This window comes from Pelophylax lessonae (assembly GCF_965119305.1).
Source record: "Pelophylax lessonae genome assembly, chromosome: 1".
In the NCBI taxonomy this organism is placed as follows: domain Eukaryota; kingdom Metazoa; phylum Chordata; class Amphibia; order Anura; family Ranidae; genus Pelophylax; species Pelophylax lessonae.
In genome coordinates this window covers 570,403,047-570,426,482 of record NC_138768.1, presented here as the reverse complement: position 1 = coordinate 570,426,482, position 23,436 = coordinate 570,403,047, and the positions used below count along the sequence as shown (strand labels likewise).

Genomic DNA, 23,436 nt, shown 5'->3' with positions numbered 1-23,436 from the left:
TGCAGACTGATAGGAAGCTCAAATGCCATGGACCGGTCTTGGTATCCATTTAGAGACCTTATTGTGTCAATATACCAATCTCTATCAAAATAAGAATTAATGACTGGTGTATGATACAAATACAGCCCCTTTTAGAGTTATGTTGAATGCTTATTTTAAAAAAAAAAAATTACTTTCTCTGCTTTAAATGCAGAAGTAACATTTGTTTTTTTTTTTTTTAAATGCCAACAGAAGTTTGATATCAATCAGTAAACATCTTAGCAATATACCAAACATTATACAAGTCTTTCAGTACCTGTCTTTTTTGGTGTTCTTGTAAATGTTCCCTTCACGGTTCTGCAGTGAGAGTTATCTCCTCCACACACCCCGCACTTATCTTCTACTTTATTTGATCCAATTTCCTTGTCACAGCCAACTTTCTGCAATATAGAAACGAGTGTGCAAAGCAGAATTACTAATAATTCATGATAAACTGGAAGGTATGAAGGCATTTTCACTCATTTACAAATCCATAAAATTGGTTTATCACCTTTGAAATAGATGCAAAGATTATTTTGTTCATATCACCTGAACCAGCAACTTTTTGTTAACATTTGTTAGTTGTCATCAAGGGAGTAAATTCTGCCAGTAATTTGATAATCATCATCATCATCATCAAAATAATATTTATAATAGTAATAATAATTTAGATGGTCAGGCAGACAAATAGTATATGAGAAAGATCGGGAGACAGAAAAAACAGTAAAAGGTATGAAAACTTTGGCTGTTAGTTCAAGAGTTTTCCAGCATGCACCACATTATAATCACTACGGGGGAAAAAGGAAGGAAGTTGGGACTTTGAGTGAGAGGCGTGACACAGCTGTTAAAAGAAGCAATACCACATTTATTGAACATATAAATACAAAATAGATACCGTATTTTCCGGCGTATAAGACGACTGGGCATATGAGACGACCCCCTATTACATGATCTACCGGTAATACTTATACTTAGGTTACCTTGGAGATATTATACTCGGCGTATAAAACGACCTCCCACTTTTGGGGGATTTTTTTGAGGTTCAAAAGTAGTCTTATACGCCAGAAAATACAGTACATAGCACATTCCAAATAGCATAGTAGAAATGAATTAATTGTAACAGGGATGAGCTGAAATGTAGTCCCCAAATCATGGACTAACAATAGTAACTGAATCACAAAGCTCAACGCGTTTCGTGGGTAAAGTAACCACTTCCTCAGGAGCAGGAAATTTAATGCATTAAGTGCCTGCTCCTGAGGAAGTGGTTACTTTACCCATGAAACATGTTGAGCTTTGTGACGCAGTTACTATTGTTAGTCAATGGTTTGGGGACTACATTTCAGCTCATCCCTGTTACAATTCATTCATTTCTACTGTGCTATTTGGAATGTGCTATGTATCTATTTTATATTTATATGTTCAATAAATGTGGTATTGCTTCTTTTACCAGTTGCGTCATGCCTCTCACTAAAAGTCCCAACTTCCTTCCTTTTTCCCATTTAACAGGAGGTGTATGGCATATTTGACCATGCACTTCATTTAAAGTCCCACAAATTCTCCCTTGTTGATTCACATTATAGTCACTTGGTTTTTTTAATAGTCACAAACAAAGATGAGCAAATCAAAAAATGAATCCCAAGACTGCCTGTTTACCGATCTGCCTGCATTAATATAACTGGGGAATAGGTCCTTTTAGTCCACATCTCACTTTTAGTAAGCTATTCACTAAAATGGAAGAAAAGTTATTTGTCATCTGTATAAAGTTGGTGAACCAACATCCCCATGGCTGTTCTGGACAAGACATTATTTCCCTTATGTTATGCAAACAGTAAAATATCATATTAAATGAAAATGGAACAACCGAGGCTGACAAAATACTTATGACATGCATGGCTAACATAACATTTCATACACAGGGGAGTGTGCAATGGAATTTACATTAGAATAACAGAACTCGTTTAACAGTAACTGCATATCAAAGAAATATCAGAGACAGCCTTCTGAATGTTGTATTACAAGTCCAGTGTAAATAAAGAAATGCAGGAAAACTTACAACACACTCTCCTCTCACACAAATGCTATATGGGTCTTTGTAGGAACAGCGGGTCCCATCATGTGCAAGTTGCTTCATTGATGCAATATCTCCGGTTTGTTTGGACTGGCAATAGAGTTGGCATCTTTTATTGGCTGCAAGATACACATAGGTTAGTAAAAACAACATGAAAAACTAACAGTATAGAGAGTTTTAGATTCATAAATTACATACAAAAGGGAATTAGGCAAAAATTGCTAATAAAAAAAAGTGGAAAACTTTCAAAAACAAGCAAATGACAAATACATTAGGTAGTAAAAAGAACTTTCAGTCTTAATTAAGGAGTTCTAGCTCCCAAGTGCTAACCCTGAAGTTTATTCATCACTGACAACCAGCCAGAATCCTTCTTGTACTGGTCTGACTTCAACAGATTAAAGTGGTTGGCACAAGGGTTTTTACCTTCATGATTTCTTTGCATGAAGGTAAAAAATCTTTTGTATGCAGCATCCCCCCAGCCCCCCCCCCCCCCAAGCCCCCAGTAGGATGTAAGTGTTATGCTCCATGCGGGGTCCCGGATGTTTCAGTTGCTGGTCTTAGTCCTTTCCGGGCCGTGGAACGCATTTAGCATCCTCCCGTGGCCAGTTCCGGAATGCTGTGTTGTCATTTTCGATCAGGGTTTCCGAGAATGATGACTTCCGGTTTCTGGCGGAACGTCATTTCCGGTCCAGAATCTGGACAGAGTGGTTGATATTTACACCGCTTCTGTCCGAGCGCCACCTCATTAATGTTACACATTATTGGGGACTTCTTTATATTGTTTAGGTAAATTAATGGCCCTAACTATTTATATTATTAACATACGTAAATAGTTCTTATTTGTTTCTGACCTTCGATCCCCGCCCATTTCCGGTGTAGTACCTATTAATGAGATGGGATATGCTGTATGGTCATGCCCCCTGATGATGTCAGTTATGACGAAACATGTTGGGAGGAGCTTAACCACATGACACTGGCATTGCATGCTACTGGAGGTCGGCCATGATTTTGGCTTGAAACAAACCCACACCACTTCTTTGCCATTTTTACTTTGTTGTCTTGGAAATAATGTTTTGGAGTATTCTGTGTGCAGGCTTTTGTTGGCTTTAATACATCTTTTTTAAGATATCTGCGCAATGATTGCTCTATTGTTTCCTTATATATACACCTTGGAGTAAATACCCACATGGATTATGTGATTGGATCTTAACGTTCAAGCAACTGATATATGTCCTGTTGGATCTAATCTAAACGTCCAAGTGATGGATATGTGATCTATCTGACTGCTGTTTATCCTGGGTCAGCTGGTAGGAGGCTGCATGTTTTTGCTCTCCTGGTGGTGGACATACCGGTGTTTCTCCTTCACAGTGTTCATATTTATTTCACTGGGGGACTACCTGCAATCTACGTTTTTGAGCGCTGCTATTTTACTTGTTTATGCTTGACCCCCCTAATACTTACCTGAGCCCCCTCTCAATCCAGCGATGTCCATGAGAGCCTTGCCTCTCCTAGGACTCACACTCCTGATTGTTTTTTTGGCAGCCACTGGCTCCCACTGCTGTCACCTATAGCCAGTGAGCCAATCAGGAAACAGAGGGGGCGGGGCCGAGCCATGGCTCTATGTGTACTTACCTGTTAAAAGGATATATTTGGTCTTCTTTAGTGCCAGGAGAGCAAAGGAGAGCAAAGGAAAGGTAAGGATATGTGCAGCTAATAAGGCCTTCATTAAAGGGAACCTCTTCCTTTGCAAAGCGCTGGTTCACATTAAATAAGAACCTTTATTTTTATTATTTTGGATTAGGATGGAGTAAGAGAGAGTTATAACACCAGTCATTTTTTTTTTTTGTCATCTGTATCCCATTTAGGAAATTTCCCTTAACTTTCTGTTCTATGGCCAAAAGTGGGAAAGTGAGAATCCTTCCCATGTGAGGGAATCGCTGGTTGTCACCAGAACTAGTGTCGCCATTGGATGTTTTCCCTTCTGTTCCTGTTCTGAGGACAACCCAAAATTTGGGATTTTCTTTTACTTCACTTTCAGTGATAGGACAAATAGAAAGGGCAAAACTCCCTAATGGGGACAGCGACAGCAATAAAAACCTGACAGGTGTTCTAATCCTTCTCCGCTATATCCATAACTAAAAAAAAAAGTGTTACCTTTAGTTATACTGTACTTTCATGCAGCCCTGTGTTTTTCCTATTCAAGGCAACTCTTAGGTTCACTTTAACTTTGATAACACAGAATAACATTCTCCAACCTAACAATCGATCACACTAATGGATCAGATGGAAAAGGCCCAGACTTTTACCTGCCAATTTTTATGTTTCAATTTTAACCCTGCAAGAACAGAAAAATACCTGCTGATCTCCTGGAAATCTCCTGCTGTGGATTGACAATGCACAGCATTTTTGTGGACTGAACTTGCAAGAATTGGTGTCAGCCCTGCTCTATTGTCTTTTGTTAAACTACTGAATTCCGCTCTCCTAACCTCCACAACAGTAGCTAATTGATACCCAGAAGTAAGAACTGGGAGAATTCCTTGAGATACCACAGAAAGTGTAGGGAGGAGAGATCCTAATTTCTGACATGCTCAACCGTTATTTTTTACATTTTTACATTTAGTAAACTGATATAATAAAAGCTTTCAATGGTATCTTTAACAGACCAAAAGGAAACAAATAAGATCAAAGAAGTTCATTGTTGGGGTTTACAAAAACTTTAACTTCTTTTTACTTGGGAAAAACGACAACGCTTGTCATTTGAGTAGCAGAGTCAGTATAAGACGGTGTGTGATATATCCTCACTTATACAATTCTACAGAATATGCTAATAAACAAATGAAAGCCGGTATTGGTAGCTGTGATATTAAAGATGTATACAAGAAAGACTCCCCAATGGTGTGGGACTATGAAAACGAGGAGGGGATGATCAAATCACCAAAATAGATGTGCGAAGAAAGAAAAAAACAGGAATAAAATAAACTGCCATGCCACACGTGCAAGGAATGATGAGAGTGGCTCCGAACCGTGGAGGTAGCCATGATTTGATCATCCCCTCCTCGTTTTATATACACTCTATCTTTCAACTCCCATCTTAATGGTTAGTTGAATAATAATCAAATAAGTTGGATATTATTTCCTCTCAAGCAATCCTTTCATTTTCACAGATACTCATATGCTGTGATACTTCAAATACGGAATTATTACTCCTTCTCTACACATGACTTCCTGTCATTATATTTGTTTCAAACCTCACAGGTAATTATAAATGCACATTTTAGTACATACATCAGAATTCTGATAACCAAGTAGTGACTTTATGCCTATCCCCCTTGCTTTTTTACCCAATTAGGTTTATTACAAATTACTCAGATTACACAAGTGAGATCTTCCCTTGAAGTGGTCCTTTCTGAGCTACTCGTCCGATCGTCGTGGTCCCCGATGGTCCCCCAGGGCAACTACTATACCTCTTATCTTCATAAGAATTAAATAAAGGCATTCTCCTCAAGGTGGGATTTTGTCGGCAAACAAGACAAAATATATAGAAAATATGTGATAAAATCATTCATTTTATTAAATAACATGAATTTGCAATTAGGTATTACATGATTTACATACAATAAAAAATGTATCAAAAAGCATTAAAGAGCTAATGACGTGCATGGATCAAGAGAAAATCCTTGGGGTAGTGAGCCCCTACAGTTGAAAGTGAGAAAAAGTCCTACTCCAACGCGTTTCAAACTTTTGGAACTGACAGTTCCGTTCTTCCTCAGGGAAATGGACTTAAACTCTAAAAAAAGAAAGAAGAGACATGGTATAATGATGTAATATAACTGCATATAGTGGGTAAGGCACATCCCTCTGTGAGTGCCAATATATGTATGGATATAAGCCAAGATTGTTAGACTGACCATATGAATTTAAAAGGAGGATGTGAGACACGCACTGGGGAAATATACAAGCCTTGTAAATGCATTTATGGGTACAAATTTTTGGAAGGATAAAGGATCTGTTGGGATGTTTTTTCCACATATTTCCTCCCCCCCTCTTCATATGGTCAGTCTAACAATCTTGGCTTATATCCATACATATATTGGCACTCACAGAGGGATGTGCCTTACCCACTATATGCAGTTATATTACATCATTATACCATGTCTCTTCTTTCTTTTTTTAGAGTTTAAGTCCATTTCCCTGAGGAAGAACGGAACTGTCAGTTCCAAAAGTTTGAAACGCGTTGGAGTAGGACTTTTTCTCACTTTCAACTGTAGGGGCTCACTACCCCAAGGATTTTCTCTTGATCCATGCACGTCATTAGCTCTTTAATGCTTTTTGATACATTTTTTATTGTATGTAAATCATGTAATACCTAATTGCAAATTCATGTTATTTAATAAAATGAATGATTTTATCACATATTTTCTATATATTTTGTCTTGTTTGCCGACAAAATCCCACCTTGAGGAGAATGCCTTTATTTAATTCTTATATGTAACTCGGGATGGTGGCAAACCTTACCAATCTCAATCTGTAAAGTTTTTATACCTCTTATCTTCTTCCTCATTTTTGCCTCTAACTGGCTCATTGGAACTTGGGCATTCCTCCCCACGGTACTTAGTTACCGTTTTTAAACGACAGATCATTCCAATCCTTTGTATAGACGTCAAGGGTAGGTCACTTATTGTGAGAATGCACCATAATATAGGTGATTGCTGTGTATATACATTACCTGTATAACTTACTAAAAAGTTATCAATCTCTACAGGCATATTAGGTGCTTTTTGAACTCTGGTTGACCCCTGAGGAAGGGCTGTTTTTACGCCCGAAACGCGTAGGGTCGTGTTTCCGGTTCAAGGCTACCATGTGCACCTGAGCGTCTTCAAATGTGGTCTGGTATATGGTCTGTCAATTGCATGCGATTTTTATATGCCCCGCTTTTCTTGTGAAGTTTATGTTCGTGTTATTCTTGTTTGTACAACTGTGTCTGTTTTGATTAATACAATTTGACATTTTAATTATGATATACAGTGTCTAGTGGCATTCATAGTCCCACACCATTGGGGAGTCTTTCTTGTATACATTGATTCAGGGATGATGGCCACTAGCACTGGGTACTAGGTGTTGGGATCATTGTTTCTGATATTAAAGATGTAACATGCCTATCCTTATGTGCTGGCATGTTGTACAGTAGGGTCGATCTGTACTGTGCCCAAATAGAGCAAGGTGTACCCATGAAACCTTTGAAAAAATATGCATCATCTCCTAACCAAGGATCCTGACCCTTGTAATTTCTGAACCCTCTAGGTACTGTCCTATAGTGGATTAGCTAATTGCTTTAAAGCAGTATTTAAAGTGGTTGTAAACCCTTACATATACCCAGTGAAGTGACTAGCCTCAGGTGATACAGAGACATGAAACTAGTCTAAAGTGGATGTAAACCTGATTCATAAAAATCTTTTAGTCTTTTTGATTAAGGATGGACTTTAATTATTTCCGGTAAAGACTGGAGGCTTAGGGAAGCAGCAGCGTGAGAGCCAGCCTCATTGAAATGTGTAAACTGCAAGTGCTGGGGTAAGTTTTATAGCCAACGGTTTACTTACTGGGGAATATTTACTTTATTGTGCTCAATGTCTTAAACCTAAAACATGCCGAGGGTACTACTTTACTCTATATAAGATCCTTCGTTTCAAACGACATGGGAAAAACGGCACAGTTGGATTGTTTCCAGGCTCTGCAAATCATTACTTCATTAAATAAGACAAATAATATGTAGTTATACTTTGTAGTTAGTGAGTAATAATTTTGTTATACTCCCATAAACGGATGATCAGATAAACTCAGCTATGTAAAAGGTTAACCCCCTCAAATTTTTTAATTATAATCCATTTGTTATATAAACTTCGTTTTGTTTTATTTCTATGTCTATGGTATGTTTAAACAAATATTATGGTACTTTAAGTGTTTAGACAAATTCCCTGCTCAACTGAATATACTAGCGTGATGTTTATAAGATTATTTTAACTATTTCTGTTTTGTCATGCAGAGAGCGACACATAAAACACAAGAGAGACCTGGAATACACACATATCTCAAACTGGTTTTAACATTTTGGTCTAAAATTATTTGTTATAGTTGAATGTTGCTCATATACATGTGTGTATAGCCTTTTTTTTTTTCATTTTGGATAGAGTGGGGAAAATAATAATAAATCAGATTATCTTTTGTGTTCAGTTTACTGCTGGATTTTTCCTTTAATTCATGTTTTGGATACAGTATAGGGAAATAGGAGGAAATCTCCCCAAACTGTTTGTTCCATTTGAATGATTTATTTTTGCCTTTTGCTTTGGTGACTCTCTGAATTAGAACTTGTTTTCTAACAGAGGTATGAATCCCCTCAGTGGGGATACAGACAAAATAAAAAATAAAAAATCATTAAGCACAGGATCTAACCCCACCCACACTATTCAAAGCAAAAACAAGGTTTTACTATTAAATACACTTTATATGTATGTATATAGATTTACTGCTACAGGGTGGCCCTCCTGTGCAGAATCATATATATATATAGTGGGGATGGAAAGTTTGGGCACCCCAGGTAGAAATTTGTATTAATGCGCATAAAGAAGCCAAGGAAAGATGGAAAAATCTCCAAAAGGCATCAAATTACAGATTAGACATTCTTATATGTCAACAAAAGTTAGATTTTATTTCCATCATTTACACTTTCAAAATAACAGAAAACAAAAAAATGGCATCTGCAAAAGTTTGGGCACCCTGCAGAGTTAATATCTTGTACTGCCCCCTTTGGCAAGTATCACAGCTTGTAAACCCTTTTTGTGGCCAGCCAAGAGTCTTTCAATTCTTGTTTGAGATATATTTGCCCATTCTTCCTTACAAAAGTCTTCCAGTTCTTTGAGAATTCTGGGCTGTCTGTCACGCACTGCTCTTTTAAGGTCTATACATAGATTTTCAATTATGTTGAGGTCAGGAGATTGTGAAGGCTATGGCAAAACCTTCAGTTTACGCCTCTTGATGTAATCCCCCGTGGATTTTGAGGTGTGTTTAGGATCATTATCCATTTGTAGAAGCCCTCCTCTCTTTAACTTCAGCTTTTTCACAGATGACATCAAGTTACCATCCAAAATTAGCTGAAATTTTATTGAATACATTTTTCCTTCTACTCGTGAGATGTTCTCTGTGCCACTGGCTGCAATACAACCTCAAAGCATGATTGATTCACCCCCATGCTTAACAGTTGGACAGAGGTTCTTTTCATTAAATTCTGTGCCCCTTCTTCTCCAAACGTACCTATGCCTGCAAATAATTTAATAAGCGCAGGCATAGGGTTCTGCTACTTTCACACCTATATGTGTGTATGTGTATATATACATATATGTGTGTGTGTATATATATACCCCTATACAGAAGTTCAGATGTTATGCCTGCCTGTAAAGACGCCCAAAAAATGCCCAAAAAAACGCCTGCAACAAAAACGCCCAGGTGTGTTGTTGCAGGCGTTTTTGTTGGGCATTTTCTGGGCGTCTTTGGAGGCAGGCATAACATCTGAACTTCTGTATAGGGGTATATAAACACACACACATATATGTATATATACACATACACACATATAGGTGTGATAGGAGCGGAGCCCTATGCCTGCAAATAATTTCATTAGCGCAGGCATAGGGTTCTGCTACTTTCACACCTATATGTGACAAAAACGGCCAGGTGTGACAGGAGCGGAGCCCTATGCACGCTCTACTGCAATTCTAAGACAAACGATCTTTTTTCTATGGCGGTCACCCTGACATGGAAGAGTTTGGTCACCCTGCCATAGCAGTCAGAGTCAGTTCACCCTACACTACACTACGGTCACCCTGACACTTAACACTTTCCCTACAAACTAGATTATTGAATCTAACTATAGTGGAAAATAGTTCCCTAACTACACTAGATATCCCTTTCCTCACTAATAATTGCTAAATGACACGTTTGAAGCAGGAGTAACAGAACTGCTTCCACTCTCTTCCACAGCCCCTGTATTACAGTGCTAGAAATTTGGCGGGGCTATGTTATATACTGGGGGGCGTATTCATTACTGATTGGCCTCTGGACCCCCTAGTCACTCCAATCACATTCCTAGCATCCTCCTGGCCCCTCAATTGGCTTTTACTGATGGTTCTGGTCTAATCACGGCTTTTAAAGCCCAGTTCCTGTCCCATTGCATTTTGGTCGGTTCTGGTTGCCGAATTCCGAACTTTTTCGGCACAAAGTTCGGAATTTGGCTGAATTTCGAACAGTCAATGTTCGGGTCGAACCGATGGTCGACCCGAACCGTTCGATCATCCCTAATAGTGGAATAGTGTACCACAACACCAGTGTCTGCCAGATCTTTCTGGAGGGATCATGCAGTCAAACGTGGGTTTTGAATTGTTTTTCTTACAATCCTGTGAGCTGTTCTGTCTGATATTTTTCTTGGTCTTCCAGATCTTGCTTTAACTTCCACTGTTCCTGATGACTGCCATTTCTTAATTACATTCCGAAAAGAGGATATTGACATCTGAAAACGCTTTGCTATCTTCTCCAGCTTTGTGAACTATTTTCAGTTTTCTAGACAACTGCTTAGAAGATTCCATGGTGCTGATTGTTGGGGCAAGGTCAGATGAGTCTGGGCATTTAAAACCTTTGAGATTGACATCACCTGGTCTTCCCAGATGATGATTGAGAACAATCCATGACACTAGCAGGTCTCAGCCTTGCAAAGGGGGCAGTGCATGCTATAAATTCTGCAGGGTGCCCAAACTTTTGCAGACGCCATTTTTTTGTTTTCTGTAATTTTGAAAGTGTCAGTGATGGAAATAAAATCTAACTTTTGTTGACATTATATAAGAATGTCTAATCTGTAATTTGATAACTTTTGGAGATTTTTCCATCTTTCCTTGGCTTCTTTTTACACATTAATAAAAAATTTTACCTGGGGTGCCCAAACTTTCGATCCCCACTGTATATATCTATATCTATATACCTATATCTATATCGATATCTATATATATATACTGTATGTATATATATATATATATATATATATATATATATATATATATATATATATATACAGTATTTCACAAAAGTGAGTACACCCCTCACATTTTTGTAAATATTTTATCATATCTTTTCATGTGACAACACTGAAGAAATGACACTTTGCTAAAATGGTAAAGTTGTGAGTGTGTAGCTTGTATAACAGTGTAAATTTGCTGTCCCCTCAAAATAACTCAACACACAGCCATTAATGTCTAAACTGCTGGCAACACTCCTACACTCAGTACACTCCTAAATCAAAATGTCCAAATTGTGCCTAATTAGCCATTTTCCCTCCCCGGTGTCATGTGACTCGTTAGTGTTACAAGGTCTCAGGTGTGAATGGAGAGCAGGTGCGTTAAATTTTGTGTTATCTCTCTCACTCTCTCATACTGGTCACCTCATGGCAAAGAACGCTCTGAGGATATGAAAAAAAGAATTGTTGCTCTACATAAAGATGGCCTAGGCTATAAGGAGATTGCCAAGACCCTGAAACTGAGCTGCAGCACGGTGGCCAAGACCATACAGCATTTTAACAGGACAGGTTCCACTCAGAACAGGCCTCGCCATGGTTGACCAAAAGAGTTGAATGCACGTGCTCAGCGTCATATTCAGCGATTGTCTTTGGGAAATAGACGCATCAGTGCTGCCAGCATTGCTGCAGAGGTTGAAGGGGTGGGGGGTCAGCCTGTCAGTGCTCCGACCATACACCACACACTGCATCAAATTGGTCTGCATGGCTGTCATCCCAGAAGGAAGCCTCTTCTAAAGATGATGCACAAGAAAGCCCGCAAACAGTTTGCTGAAGACAAGCAGGCATGGATTATTGGAACCATGTCCTGTGGCCCGATGAGACCAAGATAAACGTATTTGGTTCAGATGTGTCAAGCGTGTGTCGCCGGCAACCAGGTGAGGAGTACAAAGAAAGTGTGTCTTGCCTACAGTCAAGCAAGGTGTTGAAAGTGACATGGTCTGGAGTTGTATGAGTCCTGCCGGCACTGGGGAGCTACAGCTCATTGAGGGAACCATGAATGCCAACATGAACTGTGACATACTGAAGCTGAGCATGATCCCCTCCCTCCCTCCCTCCCTGGGATGCAGGGCAGTATTCCAACATGAAAATGACCCCAAACATACCTCTTGACCACTCCCTTGCTAAAGAAGCTGAGGGTAAAGGTGATGGACTGCCCAAGTATGTCTCCAGACCTAAACCCTATTGAGCATCTGTGGGTCACCCTCAAATGAAAGGTGGAGGAGCGCAAGGTCTCTAACATCCACTAGCTCATCATGGAGGAGTAGAAGAGGACTCCAGTGGCAACCTGTGAAGCTCTGGTGAACTCCATGACAAAGAGGGTTAAGGCAGTTCTGGAAAATAATGGTGGCCACACAAAATATTGACACTTTGGGCCCAATTTGGACATTTTGACTTAGGGGTGTACTCACTTTTGTTGTCAGCGCTTTAGAAATTAATGGCTGTGTGCTGAGTTATTTTGAGGGGACAGCAAATTTACACTGTTATACAAGCTGTACACTCACTACTTTACATGGTAGCATGGTAGCAAAGTGTCATTTCTTCAGTGTTGTCACATGAAAATATATAATTAAATATTTACAAAACTGTGAGGGGTGTACTCACTTTTGTGAGATACTGTATATATATATATATATATATATATATATATATATATATATTTCATGCCTGTGTCCACACAAGAACACGTGGGGAGGATAAATCTCTTATTGGGGCCTCCTGTTCAAGTGACAACTGTCAAGGGGGAATTCATTTGTAGAGATTTCCCCACATTTTCCATTACATTTCATTGAAAGGAATTAAAGGCAAAGAAACAGACAGCAAAACATAAACTGACCTGGCCTTTATCTTCTCCTTATTCTATCCAAAAACTGAAATTACTTTAAAGTACCTGAATTATTGGACACTTTGACACCTTGGGCCCAGTTTGGACATTTTCACTTAGGGGTGTACTGACTTTTGTTGCTAGCGGTTTAGACATTAATGGCTGTGTGTTGAGTTATTTTGAGGGAACACTGTTATACAAGCTGTACACTCACTACTTTACATTGTAACTAGCAAAGTGTTATTTCTTCAGTGATGTCACTTCCCAGATATGGCCACTGGCAATGATGTCACCATCATCCCTGTCCCTTCCCCTACATAGATGATGACAGCTCAGGGAGCTGGCCTTGGGCTATGAGTCATCAGTTTTTTTTTTTGTTTGTTTGGCGAGTCAGCTGGCGTTGTGATTGGTAATGGATTTACAGCATAGGTGCTCAATCTGTGGCCCTCCAGCTGTTACAAAACTACATATCTCATCATGCCTCTGCCTTTGTAAGTCATTCTTGTAACTGTCAGTGGCTTGCAATGCATCATAGGACTTGTGGTTCTGCAACAGCTGGTGGCTCACAGGATGAGCACCCATAACTTACAGTGAGGGACCTTTTTGGGGGGAATTTTATTTTACTAATAAAGATTTAGGTGTCTCTAGGGTATAATTATTTTTGTGTAACTGGGGGCCCCCTTATTAGTAAAGGGGACCCCACCCACAGACCCCCATAACCACTGGCACCAGGGTTGGGAGAAGAGGTCCTTGTCCTCATCAACATGGGAACAAGGTGCTTTGCCAAGGCATGTCACCTGGTATGATTATGGAGGAGGGGGTGTGCATGCTGCTTCCTCCCCCCCCCCCCCCTCCATCCTTTCCTGGCAAAATAAATTGCATGTTCAGATTAAGGCTCTAGTATGGAATTTTAGAGAGACCTCACACATTTTTTTTTTTGTTTATTTTGTGTGAGGTAGCCTCCTCAAAGGGGACTCATTGATTATGATTAAGGCCTATATAGCTGGAATGTGTTCATTTTCACTGTAGGAATTGTTTTTTTAATGTCTTCATTGATTTTTAATTAGGGACAAGATTTGTATTTATCTTTCATTTATAGGATAGTGTAGGACCCATTGAAAATGGGGTACTTTGACGCAGTTTAGTTTGAAAACAGTATTGCTTAACTTTCTTGTTTTAACCAATAGACTTAGTGACTTAGTGGCCACCATATAAGGCCTTAGAAGTATTTAAGACTAACTAACCAATTACAAGTAACCTACCCTAGACCAACGCCCCTTTACTTTGTATCCTGTGTATTTTGTATAAGATCTATTGGAATGTAATAAATGGACGAGAAGTCCTTTGACCCACACGAAGACTACTTGATTTTATTCCAGTGGCAAAGGGCTCTCCCGGAGACTCCGCCCTTACACAGAACCGATTAGACTTGTTAGTGGTTCGGGACTACTTGACAAATTACCTACAGGCCCTAAGCACTGGTCATATGGTGTGACTAAATTAAAGGCAAAGATAAAGGTAAGTAAATATGGGGAATATTTACTCATTGAGATCAGGTGTTCTTAAGTAGCCTTCGAAGATTTCAAAGTTACCACCACCCCCCCCCCCCATCTAACCCTTTGTTTGTTACACATTGAGTCCTGACCAGACTTCTGGGGTGGAGCAACCCACTCTCTCACACCAGTACTTCATTATCAGTGTCCACCAGCAATTAGTTATAGGAGGAGTCCCTTTATAGTGCAGTTTCATCAGTGTTTTCTGCAGCTAGCACATTTCTCCCATGCAAGGTGTAAGTATCTCCCATGGTTAAGAGAAGTGGTATTTATTTTTCATCTTATGGATAGTGTAGGACCCACTAAAAATGGGGTACTTTGACACAGTGGTGGGTTTCAGCACAGTATGGCCATATGGTGTGACTAAATCCCCATTTTTACTCATAGAGATCAGGTGTTCTTAAATAGCCTTGTAAGATTTCAAAGTTACTCCTTTTGTATGTGTGTGCTATTCTCTGTGGTTCTATATATATTTGTGTGTATATATATATATATATATATATATATATATATATATATATATATATATATATATACATATTAGTCTTTATAGCAGCACCAGCTTTAGAAATGCATGTTTAGGGTGTGCCCCCCCCCAACCCTTTGTTTGTTTGGACACATTGAGTCCTGACCAGACTTTAGGGGTGGAGCACCCCACCCTCCCACACCAGTACTTCATTATCAGTGTCCACCGGTAAGTAGTTATGGAGGAGGAGTAGAGCCTCCTCAAAGGATCTGGTATTAATTTTTTTTTGGGGGGTGGGGGCTCATTGATTATGGTTAGGCCTTTATAGCTGAAATGTGTCCATTTCCACTGTAGGAATTTTTTTTTTTTTATGTCTTCATGGATCTTCAATTAAGGACAAGATTTTATTCCAGGATGACTTGGTGCTGGACTTTTATTTTCTACAGTTTCTTGGACAATATATCCAGCCTATGCCCAAGCACAAGCACCTGATTCTCATTATTTTAAGTGTAGTTGTAGCACTAACATTTACTTTTCTCTTAACTGTGGCTTTAAATTCCTCTTGGCTACCATTATAATTTGCTGAAATAATTTTTTTGCAAATATTAAGTATTTTTTTCCACAACAAATACAAATAATACTTTTAATGCAATCTAATATTTAAAAAAAAAATAAACATATTTACTTACTATCAGGATGCTCATAAGGCAGCCAATGATGTTTTAAATTCTGAAATTCAAAGTGGGAGTTCTTCTGCTGACATTGCTGTGCTCTAAAGTCTTCAAATTGCTTGGGACATTCTTCAGTATTACACAACTGATACTCATAGTTCAATCCAACGCAGTCTTGGCCGCCATTCACTGGCCTAAGAAAAACAAAGAACATGATCAGAGATAAATTGTGTAACAACAATAACAATCACAAAAGTTAAGAATGTACCAAATTTTTTTGGTAAATACTTTTCTTGAAATATTTTCACGCAACAATTACATTAATATTAGGGAAATGTCCACTTTATCCAAAAGTTGATTCTTTTCAAGTTACATCCTAGTGTTTTTGAAATTTTTTGGAAAGTTATTGGCAACTAAGACATGCTTATGCTTTTAGATCCTAGATGTAAAATCTGTGTACCCAGACCCCAAATGGGACCCCACAATAATTTCTTAGGGTCCTTTAAGCTGGGCGTGCTCCACCCTGTTCAAGAAGGGATCCATGAGCAGATCACCTGCTGAATCAGAGCTGAACTAGAAAAATGTTAGTTTTGCGACATTCATGCCCCTCCGTTTTTTGTCCACATTTTGACAGCGGACTGTGGCAGACCCATGATGACTTAATGGGTGGCTGGATTTATATGGACTTGTGTCTGTTTACATCAGGCTATGGCCTATCCATCACATTTAGGTCTGAAAAAAATGGAAAAAGATAAAGTTTTCTGTTTTTTTCTGTTGTAGCTGGATGTCTGGAATTCTGTTTACATGCACCCATAGACCCGCATTATGCTTCTGATCGGGTCCATCTCAAAAACCAACAGGCTGACCTGATTGCAAAGTCTGTGTGAAAGGTGACCTTTGGTGTCGCAAGAAAGAGTACAGGAATACTGGGGGCCAAATATAAAAAAGTTTGAACTAAAATACTCCAAAGTGCCTACAGCTAAATGGGTCATTAGGTCTTGTTTTAAAGCTTATTTATTTGTTTTTAAACAATATAAAAGCATTATTATATTGCTTGTCTATCATTTTAATCCTCCAGGTCCAGTGCCCTCTGGGTTGCTGACCTAGAGCAGGTATGTATATCAGGAGTTCTGAAGTTTACTTGCTGCTTGTCCATGATTAATGTAAATTTAAACAGTGACAGTCAGGTAAAAATGGATTTTTGTAAGAACTTACCATAAAATCCTTTTCTCTTAAGCTCATTGACAGACGCAGTCCTCTTTGATTAATATCAAATTGGGTTATACTGCCCTCTACAGGAGTAGGACACTAGGCAGAAGAAAACGTTCTGGCCACACCTTAGGGGCAGTCCCAGAGGGTATATCCTCTCTCTCTCTGCTACAGGATGTCAGTTATAACGTTATATATATCACAAAGCAATGTCAGAGACTTTAACCCAACCCAACTCAAAAATAGAGTGGCGGGTACTGCGTCTGTCAATGAGCTTAAGAGAAAAGGATTTTAAGGTAAGTTCTTACAAAAATCCATTTTTCTCTGTCGCTCATTGACAGACGCAGTCCTCTTTGATTAATATCAAATTGGGACGTCCCAAAGCAGTGCCACAAATGAGGGGAGGGATAACGGAAATCAAAATCCAATCCAGAAGGCCCAACCGGTGCCAACTAGAAGTCTTAAAGGCTCATCAGACAAAAGGATGAGACTCAAATGAAAACCCAACAGAAAAAAACCCTCGAGGTAGACCACCGGTCTCCTCAAATAGCAGCCTGCAGAACCTTGCGGCCAAAAGAGGCATCTGCCGATGCCATCACATCAACTTTATAAAATTTTGCAAAGGTATGCACCGACGACCATGTAGCCGCCTTGCAAACCTGAAGCACTGAAGCCTGGTGGCGAAAGGCCCATGAAGCACTAAGCGCCCGAGTGGAGTGCGCCTTAACAGGGAACGGAGGGTCCCGACCCTTAATAGAATAAGCCTGTACCACCGTCTGTCTGAGCCATTTGGAGATAGTTGCGGCAGATGCAGGCAACCCCTTCTTAGGGCCATCCGTGATCACAAAAAGTGAATCCGTCTTACGAAATGAATCTGTAGTATTCAAGTATACCCTGATCGCCCGAACCACATCCAAGGAATGCAACGCGAATTCCCGAGGATGAGTGGGCTTAGGACACAGGGAAGGCAATACAATGTCCTCATTCAAATGAAACTCTGAAACTACCTTAGGAAGGAAGGATGGATTCGGACGAAGAACAACCTTATCCCTATGAACCACCAGATATGGGGAACTACAGGATAATACGGCCAGTTCTGACACCCTGCGTGCAGAAGTGATAGCCACCAAGAAGGCCACCTTCTGGGATAAAGTAAGCAAGGGAATCTCCCTGATATTTTCAAAGGGAGGTTTCTGAAGAACCGACAACACCAAATTAAGATCCCAGGGCAGCAAGGGTGCGCGCACCGGCGGAGCCAGGTGCCGCACTCCCTGGGTGAAACTCCGCATCAAGGAATGAGTAGCCAGAGGCTTCTGAAAGAAGATTGCTAACGCTGAAACCTGACCCTTATGATGCTCAAGGACAGTTTTTGCTCAACCCCCTTTTGCAGAAAAAAACTGACATCCTGTAGCAAAGAGAGAGAGGATATACCCTCTGGGACTGCCCCTAAGGTGTGGCCAGAACGTTTTCTTCTGCCTAGTGTCCTACTCCTGTAGAGGGCAGTATAACCCAATTTGATATTAATCAAAGAGGACTGCGTCTGTCAATGAGCGACAGAGAAATAATATTTTCAGTAGGAGGCTAGCGATGGCACTTAGAATACAGATTCCTGTGATAAACACCCATACATACGCTGCCTTATTCCTATGATAGAATATGGTATATACATTTTAGACATGCCTTTCAATTTGGTACATTCACATTTTATCGCTTGGCAAGCCCATTCCGGTAGTTTTTTGTTTTACCAATTCCTTTATTTTTCTGCAAAATATTAGTGTAGACATTCTGTGACATTCTGTGATTTACCTTACAAGAACATAAGAAAAAAGGCAACATTATTTGTATGATTAATGTGCACGGAGGACTAGCACTCCACCATATGCATTGAATATCTCTGTACAATCAGCTAAATAAGTGATGCATTAATGTTCGCACATATGCTGGCCCACAAACTAAGTGTTCCTTCACGGTTTATGTCTTCTTTTCTTCTTTTGTTTTAGTAAATCAGTCACAATATGATTGTAAAACTGTTTGATAATGTATGCACTTAATGAGAATCGTGCACATAAAAGCCTATGGAAATGTGGCAGCCACATTTATTTTTTCTTTCTGCTGCATTAAACGGTCCATATCAAATAGTTGGAAATCCCAGATCCCAGTTTTAGTACTGCAATCACTTAATTATATACTCCTGCCTTCAATGTCTGCAAAAAGATGTAATCATGAAACATCAGCTTTATAATAATTAATAGCTCTTAATGTGGATTCATTTATTGGTCAATTACACTGCAAATAAAAGTGTTTATGCTTGCAAACTGAATAAACTGTATTTATACAGAGGTACAAGAGGAAGCGGTGAAACTGATTAATTCAGTTGGGATAGGATTAGCAAGAATAAAGTAACTGAAAAACTAAAAACACAAAAAGGTACAGTAAATGTGAATTTTACCAATATTCTCTGGTGGTGAATTAAGCATGTGATTTGTAAGCTCTGGCTCCCCTGTGTCAATGCAGCGGATAGTGTTGGTGAGTCGTTCGCTTACACAGGGGAGTCACAGCTTTCAGGTCATGTGACGCTGAAGCTATGAAAAAAAAGGCATTTACCCAGAACACATTTACGAACAGTGGACAGTGTGGGTTAAGCAACGTTTTTAACCTAAATTGTATTAGTCCCTACTATCACTGTAAGCTAAAATAGTCTCCACTGTTTGGTCAGGACTGCACATTCTGTTTGAGGCCATTTGTACTAGATCCACACCTCAAAGACACCTGATATTCACAATATATTCCCTCCTTTTTCCTAAACATGAGCCGGCCATTGCTAGACTGTTTCAGAAATGGGAACAAAACCTTACCCTTGATCTGTCAGAGCAGAACTGGGAAATGTTTTTTACCTATCTTCATAAGGGCTCTGTGAATGTCTCCACACAGGAAATGGGAGATAAACAAATTCTCCCTTTCCTCGTCACTCATGTACTTAAGATGCAGATCGGAACCCGTTCTCCACTTCATGTGTGGTGGTCAACCCTTTTGGAAGGGGGTACATGACTCTATTGCTAAAGTCACTACCTATACATTAGACCAGGCATGTCCAACCTGCGGCCTGAGGGCCGCATGCGGCCCGGAAACTCAGACAATGCGGCCCACTGCCCCTGACAATTTTTTTTTGCTTTGGAGGAAGGAAGTCAGGTCGGGGGCATGGACACAGCAGCTGACAACTAACGATAGGCAGAGGCTGCCTCAGAGGGGAGGGGGGGGAGGGGAGCATGTGCAGTGTTTCTGACTCCTACCACCATGATCACTTTAAATCACTGAAGTGGTCATGGTGGTTAGAGTGTTCCTTTATTACCGCTCAGAAGAAGTAAACCTCTGTATACTCATTCCATTTCATTTGATCATCCTCTAGTTGTGTTAAATTAGTGCTGGGGGCGTGGCGGCGTGGGAAGGGCGCAGCGGCATTTTATTACTTATATACCTTAACTATAGTATATATTTTATATGCGGCCCGAGAAAATTTCTCTACACTCAATGTGGCCCAGAGAAGCCAAAAGGTTGGACACCCATGCATTAGACTATACCCCCTCTCAATAATTTCTGCATTACTCTCTTCCTATACAAATCCCTGGCCATGCATATGGTTAACGCAGCCAAACGCTGCACCCCCATCAATTGGAATACCACATCTCCGTCATCTCTCCAGGAAGGGTTTAAGCGCATTTGGCAGATAGAAATAGAAGAGCTTGGTAATATTGCTCACAACACACTTACAAAATTCACTAAGGCGTGGGCTTGTTGGTTCCACTTCCAGAAGTCTGCAGATTTTACTCAAATCCCATCAACCTTTTCTTAGGCTGCCTGGGCGATTCAAATAGATGATGAGCACTTGGGGTACTCGGGGGATGCTGGTCCGTCAAGGCCTCTACGACCCCTCTTCAACCTATCCTGTTGCTTTTCCTCCCCCGCTGTTTTTTACAAATATGGACCGTTATTATAGATCTTTACTTATACCGTTGATATGTGGTTCTTACTGTTCCCCTGTAAGTGCTATTTGATTACTAAACATTATGAATGTAATAGCCCACTTTGAGACCCAATATGACTCCTCTTAATGTCTGATTGAAGGAATAGGACACCTCATGTACATGTAATTTCTGTTCATATATTCTGTCATTGGTCCTGACTTTGTTATACTATATCATGTCTATGTTTTGTTATGGGAGGCTCTTGCCTTTAAACATTGTTTGATATGACTATGGTCTGTCACGTTGCTTTTTCTTTCAAAAACTTAAAAATGACTATGACTAAAACACAAAATAGTCCCCACCATGTCCACGATCGACAGGTAGATCATGATTGATCAGTTGCTGACCTCTACGTTAGGTAGGTAAAATGGTAAAAGATGTCACATTATGGAAATTTTAGTATACGTGGGCCCAGATTAAAAAAACATACACAGGACTTTTGGGCAAATATTTGTATCTCTTTCTAGAAGCCATTCCATAATTGGACATTATTAGGTGAAATCAATAGAAAATTTTACACAAAAAAAAGAGAGACTGTAAACTATAGAAGCATCCTTAGAAAACATGGTGATGTTAAGGCTTAAAAGTGACAGGGACCCTTACATAATTGAATACAGGAGTCAAATGTAACAAAAGAGAATACAAAATAATACAAAAAAAAGGGAAGCTCCAAATTATGGTGACGTCAAAGTTTAAATATGACAGAAACTCTGCCAAAATTGGGCCCAGTAGCATATGTATAATAAACAGGAAATGCTACCTAAAAAGGAGAAACAGTAAACTAAAGAAGCATCCCTAGAAAACGTGTTCATATAAAGGTTTAAATGCACATTTATCCTTACATTGGACTGTTGCATTGACGTGTTCTAAATCGGACACCAATACCACAAGTTCTTGAACAGGATCCAAATTTTGACCATGCTCCCCAGTTGCCATCTTGTTTGACTTGGTTAGTGGTTCTCCACATACAGTGACCTTTGTAGCACCACTAGAAAAGAACATGACAAAATAATTCAGTGTGATTATGTGTTTCAAATTCTATTTATTGAATTTATCAAAGAAAAGAAAACAGATGTAAAACATGTTCATATAATACATTCTAAATCAATACAGAAAATGTGGACATTAAATAAAAGATTACATTGATATGATATCTAATGCATTTATGTAATGATAACAAAAATACATAATCTGTATGACTGGCCTTGTATATCATATACAATCACCACAATAAAGAGCTTAAAGTTGGTATTGTGTTCTGATTGCTCATCTTTAATTTTTTATGTAAGAAAAAGCATCAAATCTGAAGGATTATGATTTTCTTGCTTCACAAAATAAAATAAAAGAGAAAATTAGAAGGATATTAGTAAGACAAATAAAGAGTAGGGGCATGGAATAAATCTAGGAGAATGTGATAGTAATCCTTTAAATCCGGGTGAATTTCTGAATAGGTACCAGTTTAGCCAAAGTTTGAGAAACTGAAATAAAGTGTCTGAAGACAAGGCTCTAGTTTCTTCTATGGCACATATAGAATTAATTTTGTACAACCAATCTTTTACCGAGTAGATTGAACTTGATTTCCAGTGTAAAGGAATTAAGGTTTTGGCTGAATTGAGAAGATGATTAGTTCATTAATTTTTATTATTTATTATTTTATATAATTATTTTTATTATACATTGTAGTGGTATATCAGAAATATATGACCAGCATTCTGGTATCCAATCTATATTAGTTTTTTTAAATTTCGGGCATCAATTCTTTTATACGGTTTCAAAAAAGTACAATCATCAAGCAAGCTGCGCTTGTTTTACTTTATTACTTATTGGGTGTTGTCACACTTGAAGCTGCAGCTCCCATTTTTCTATTTTCACTTAGCGCGGTTATTTTTCTCATTATAATAAATCATCAAGCAAGTCTACCCAATATGGTATAAGGAGCAAAGTGTTGTTTCTTCAGTGTTGTCACATGAAAAGGTATAATAAAATATTTACAAAAATGTGAGGGATGTACTCACTTTTGTGAGATACTGTATATATATATATATATCTGTATATATATATATATATATATATATATATATATATATATATATATATATATATAAATAAAATTAGGAAATTGGGGCAGCAGACAACAGTTTTGTAGTCACATCAAAAGCAGATTGTCAGGTTACAAACTGGAGGCAGGTTCTCTTTAAAGGTAAATGTGAATTTTCTTTTTTATTCTCTGTCTACGCTGTAATGCAAGACTGTTTGGAAAAAACAAAACACTATTTCTTCCAATTTGTGTGGTCTTATGTCCAGGCTTGTACAATCTTTACTAGGTACTGGTCTAGAAAGCATAAAATAGTCCAAACTGGGCCGCCAGGTACCCTTGAGTGATATAAAGCATGGATGTGCTGTACCACTTACATGTGAACTGTAAAATGAAAGTCTGCAAAAACAATATTCCAAACAGTTACCAGGTTCACTTTAGCCAATACGGGAATCCATGT

At 39.0% G+C, this 23,436-nt stretch overlaps 1 protein-coding gene across 1 annotated transcript in view; it reads right to left on the bottom strand.

The window, feature by feature from the left end:
* ADAMTS3 (ADAM metallopeptidase with thrombospondin type 1 motif 3) overlaps nucleotides 1–23,436 on the bottom strand; it is a 264,587-nt gene that overhangs the window by 67,945 nt on the left and 173,206 nt on the right. The window contains exons 12-15 of the mRNA XM_082244160.1: nucleotides 21,784–21,929; nucleotides 15,729–15,904; nucleotides 2,072–2,205; nucleotides 296–419 (exon numbers count right to left, since the gene is read on the bottom strand). Coding sequence (XP_082100286.1) covers nucleotides 296–419; nucleotides 2,072–2,205; nucleotides 15,729–15,904; nucleotides 21,784–21,929 — 580 coding nt within the window. The remainder of the gene's footprint in view (nucleotides 1–295; nucleotides 420–2,071; nucleotides 2,206–15,728; nucleotides 15,905–21,783; nucleotides 21,930–23,436) is intronic.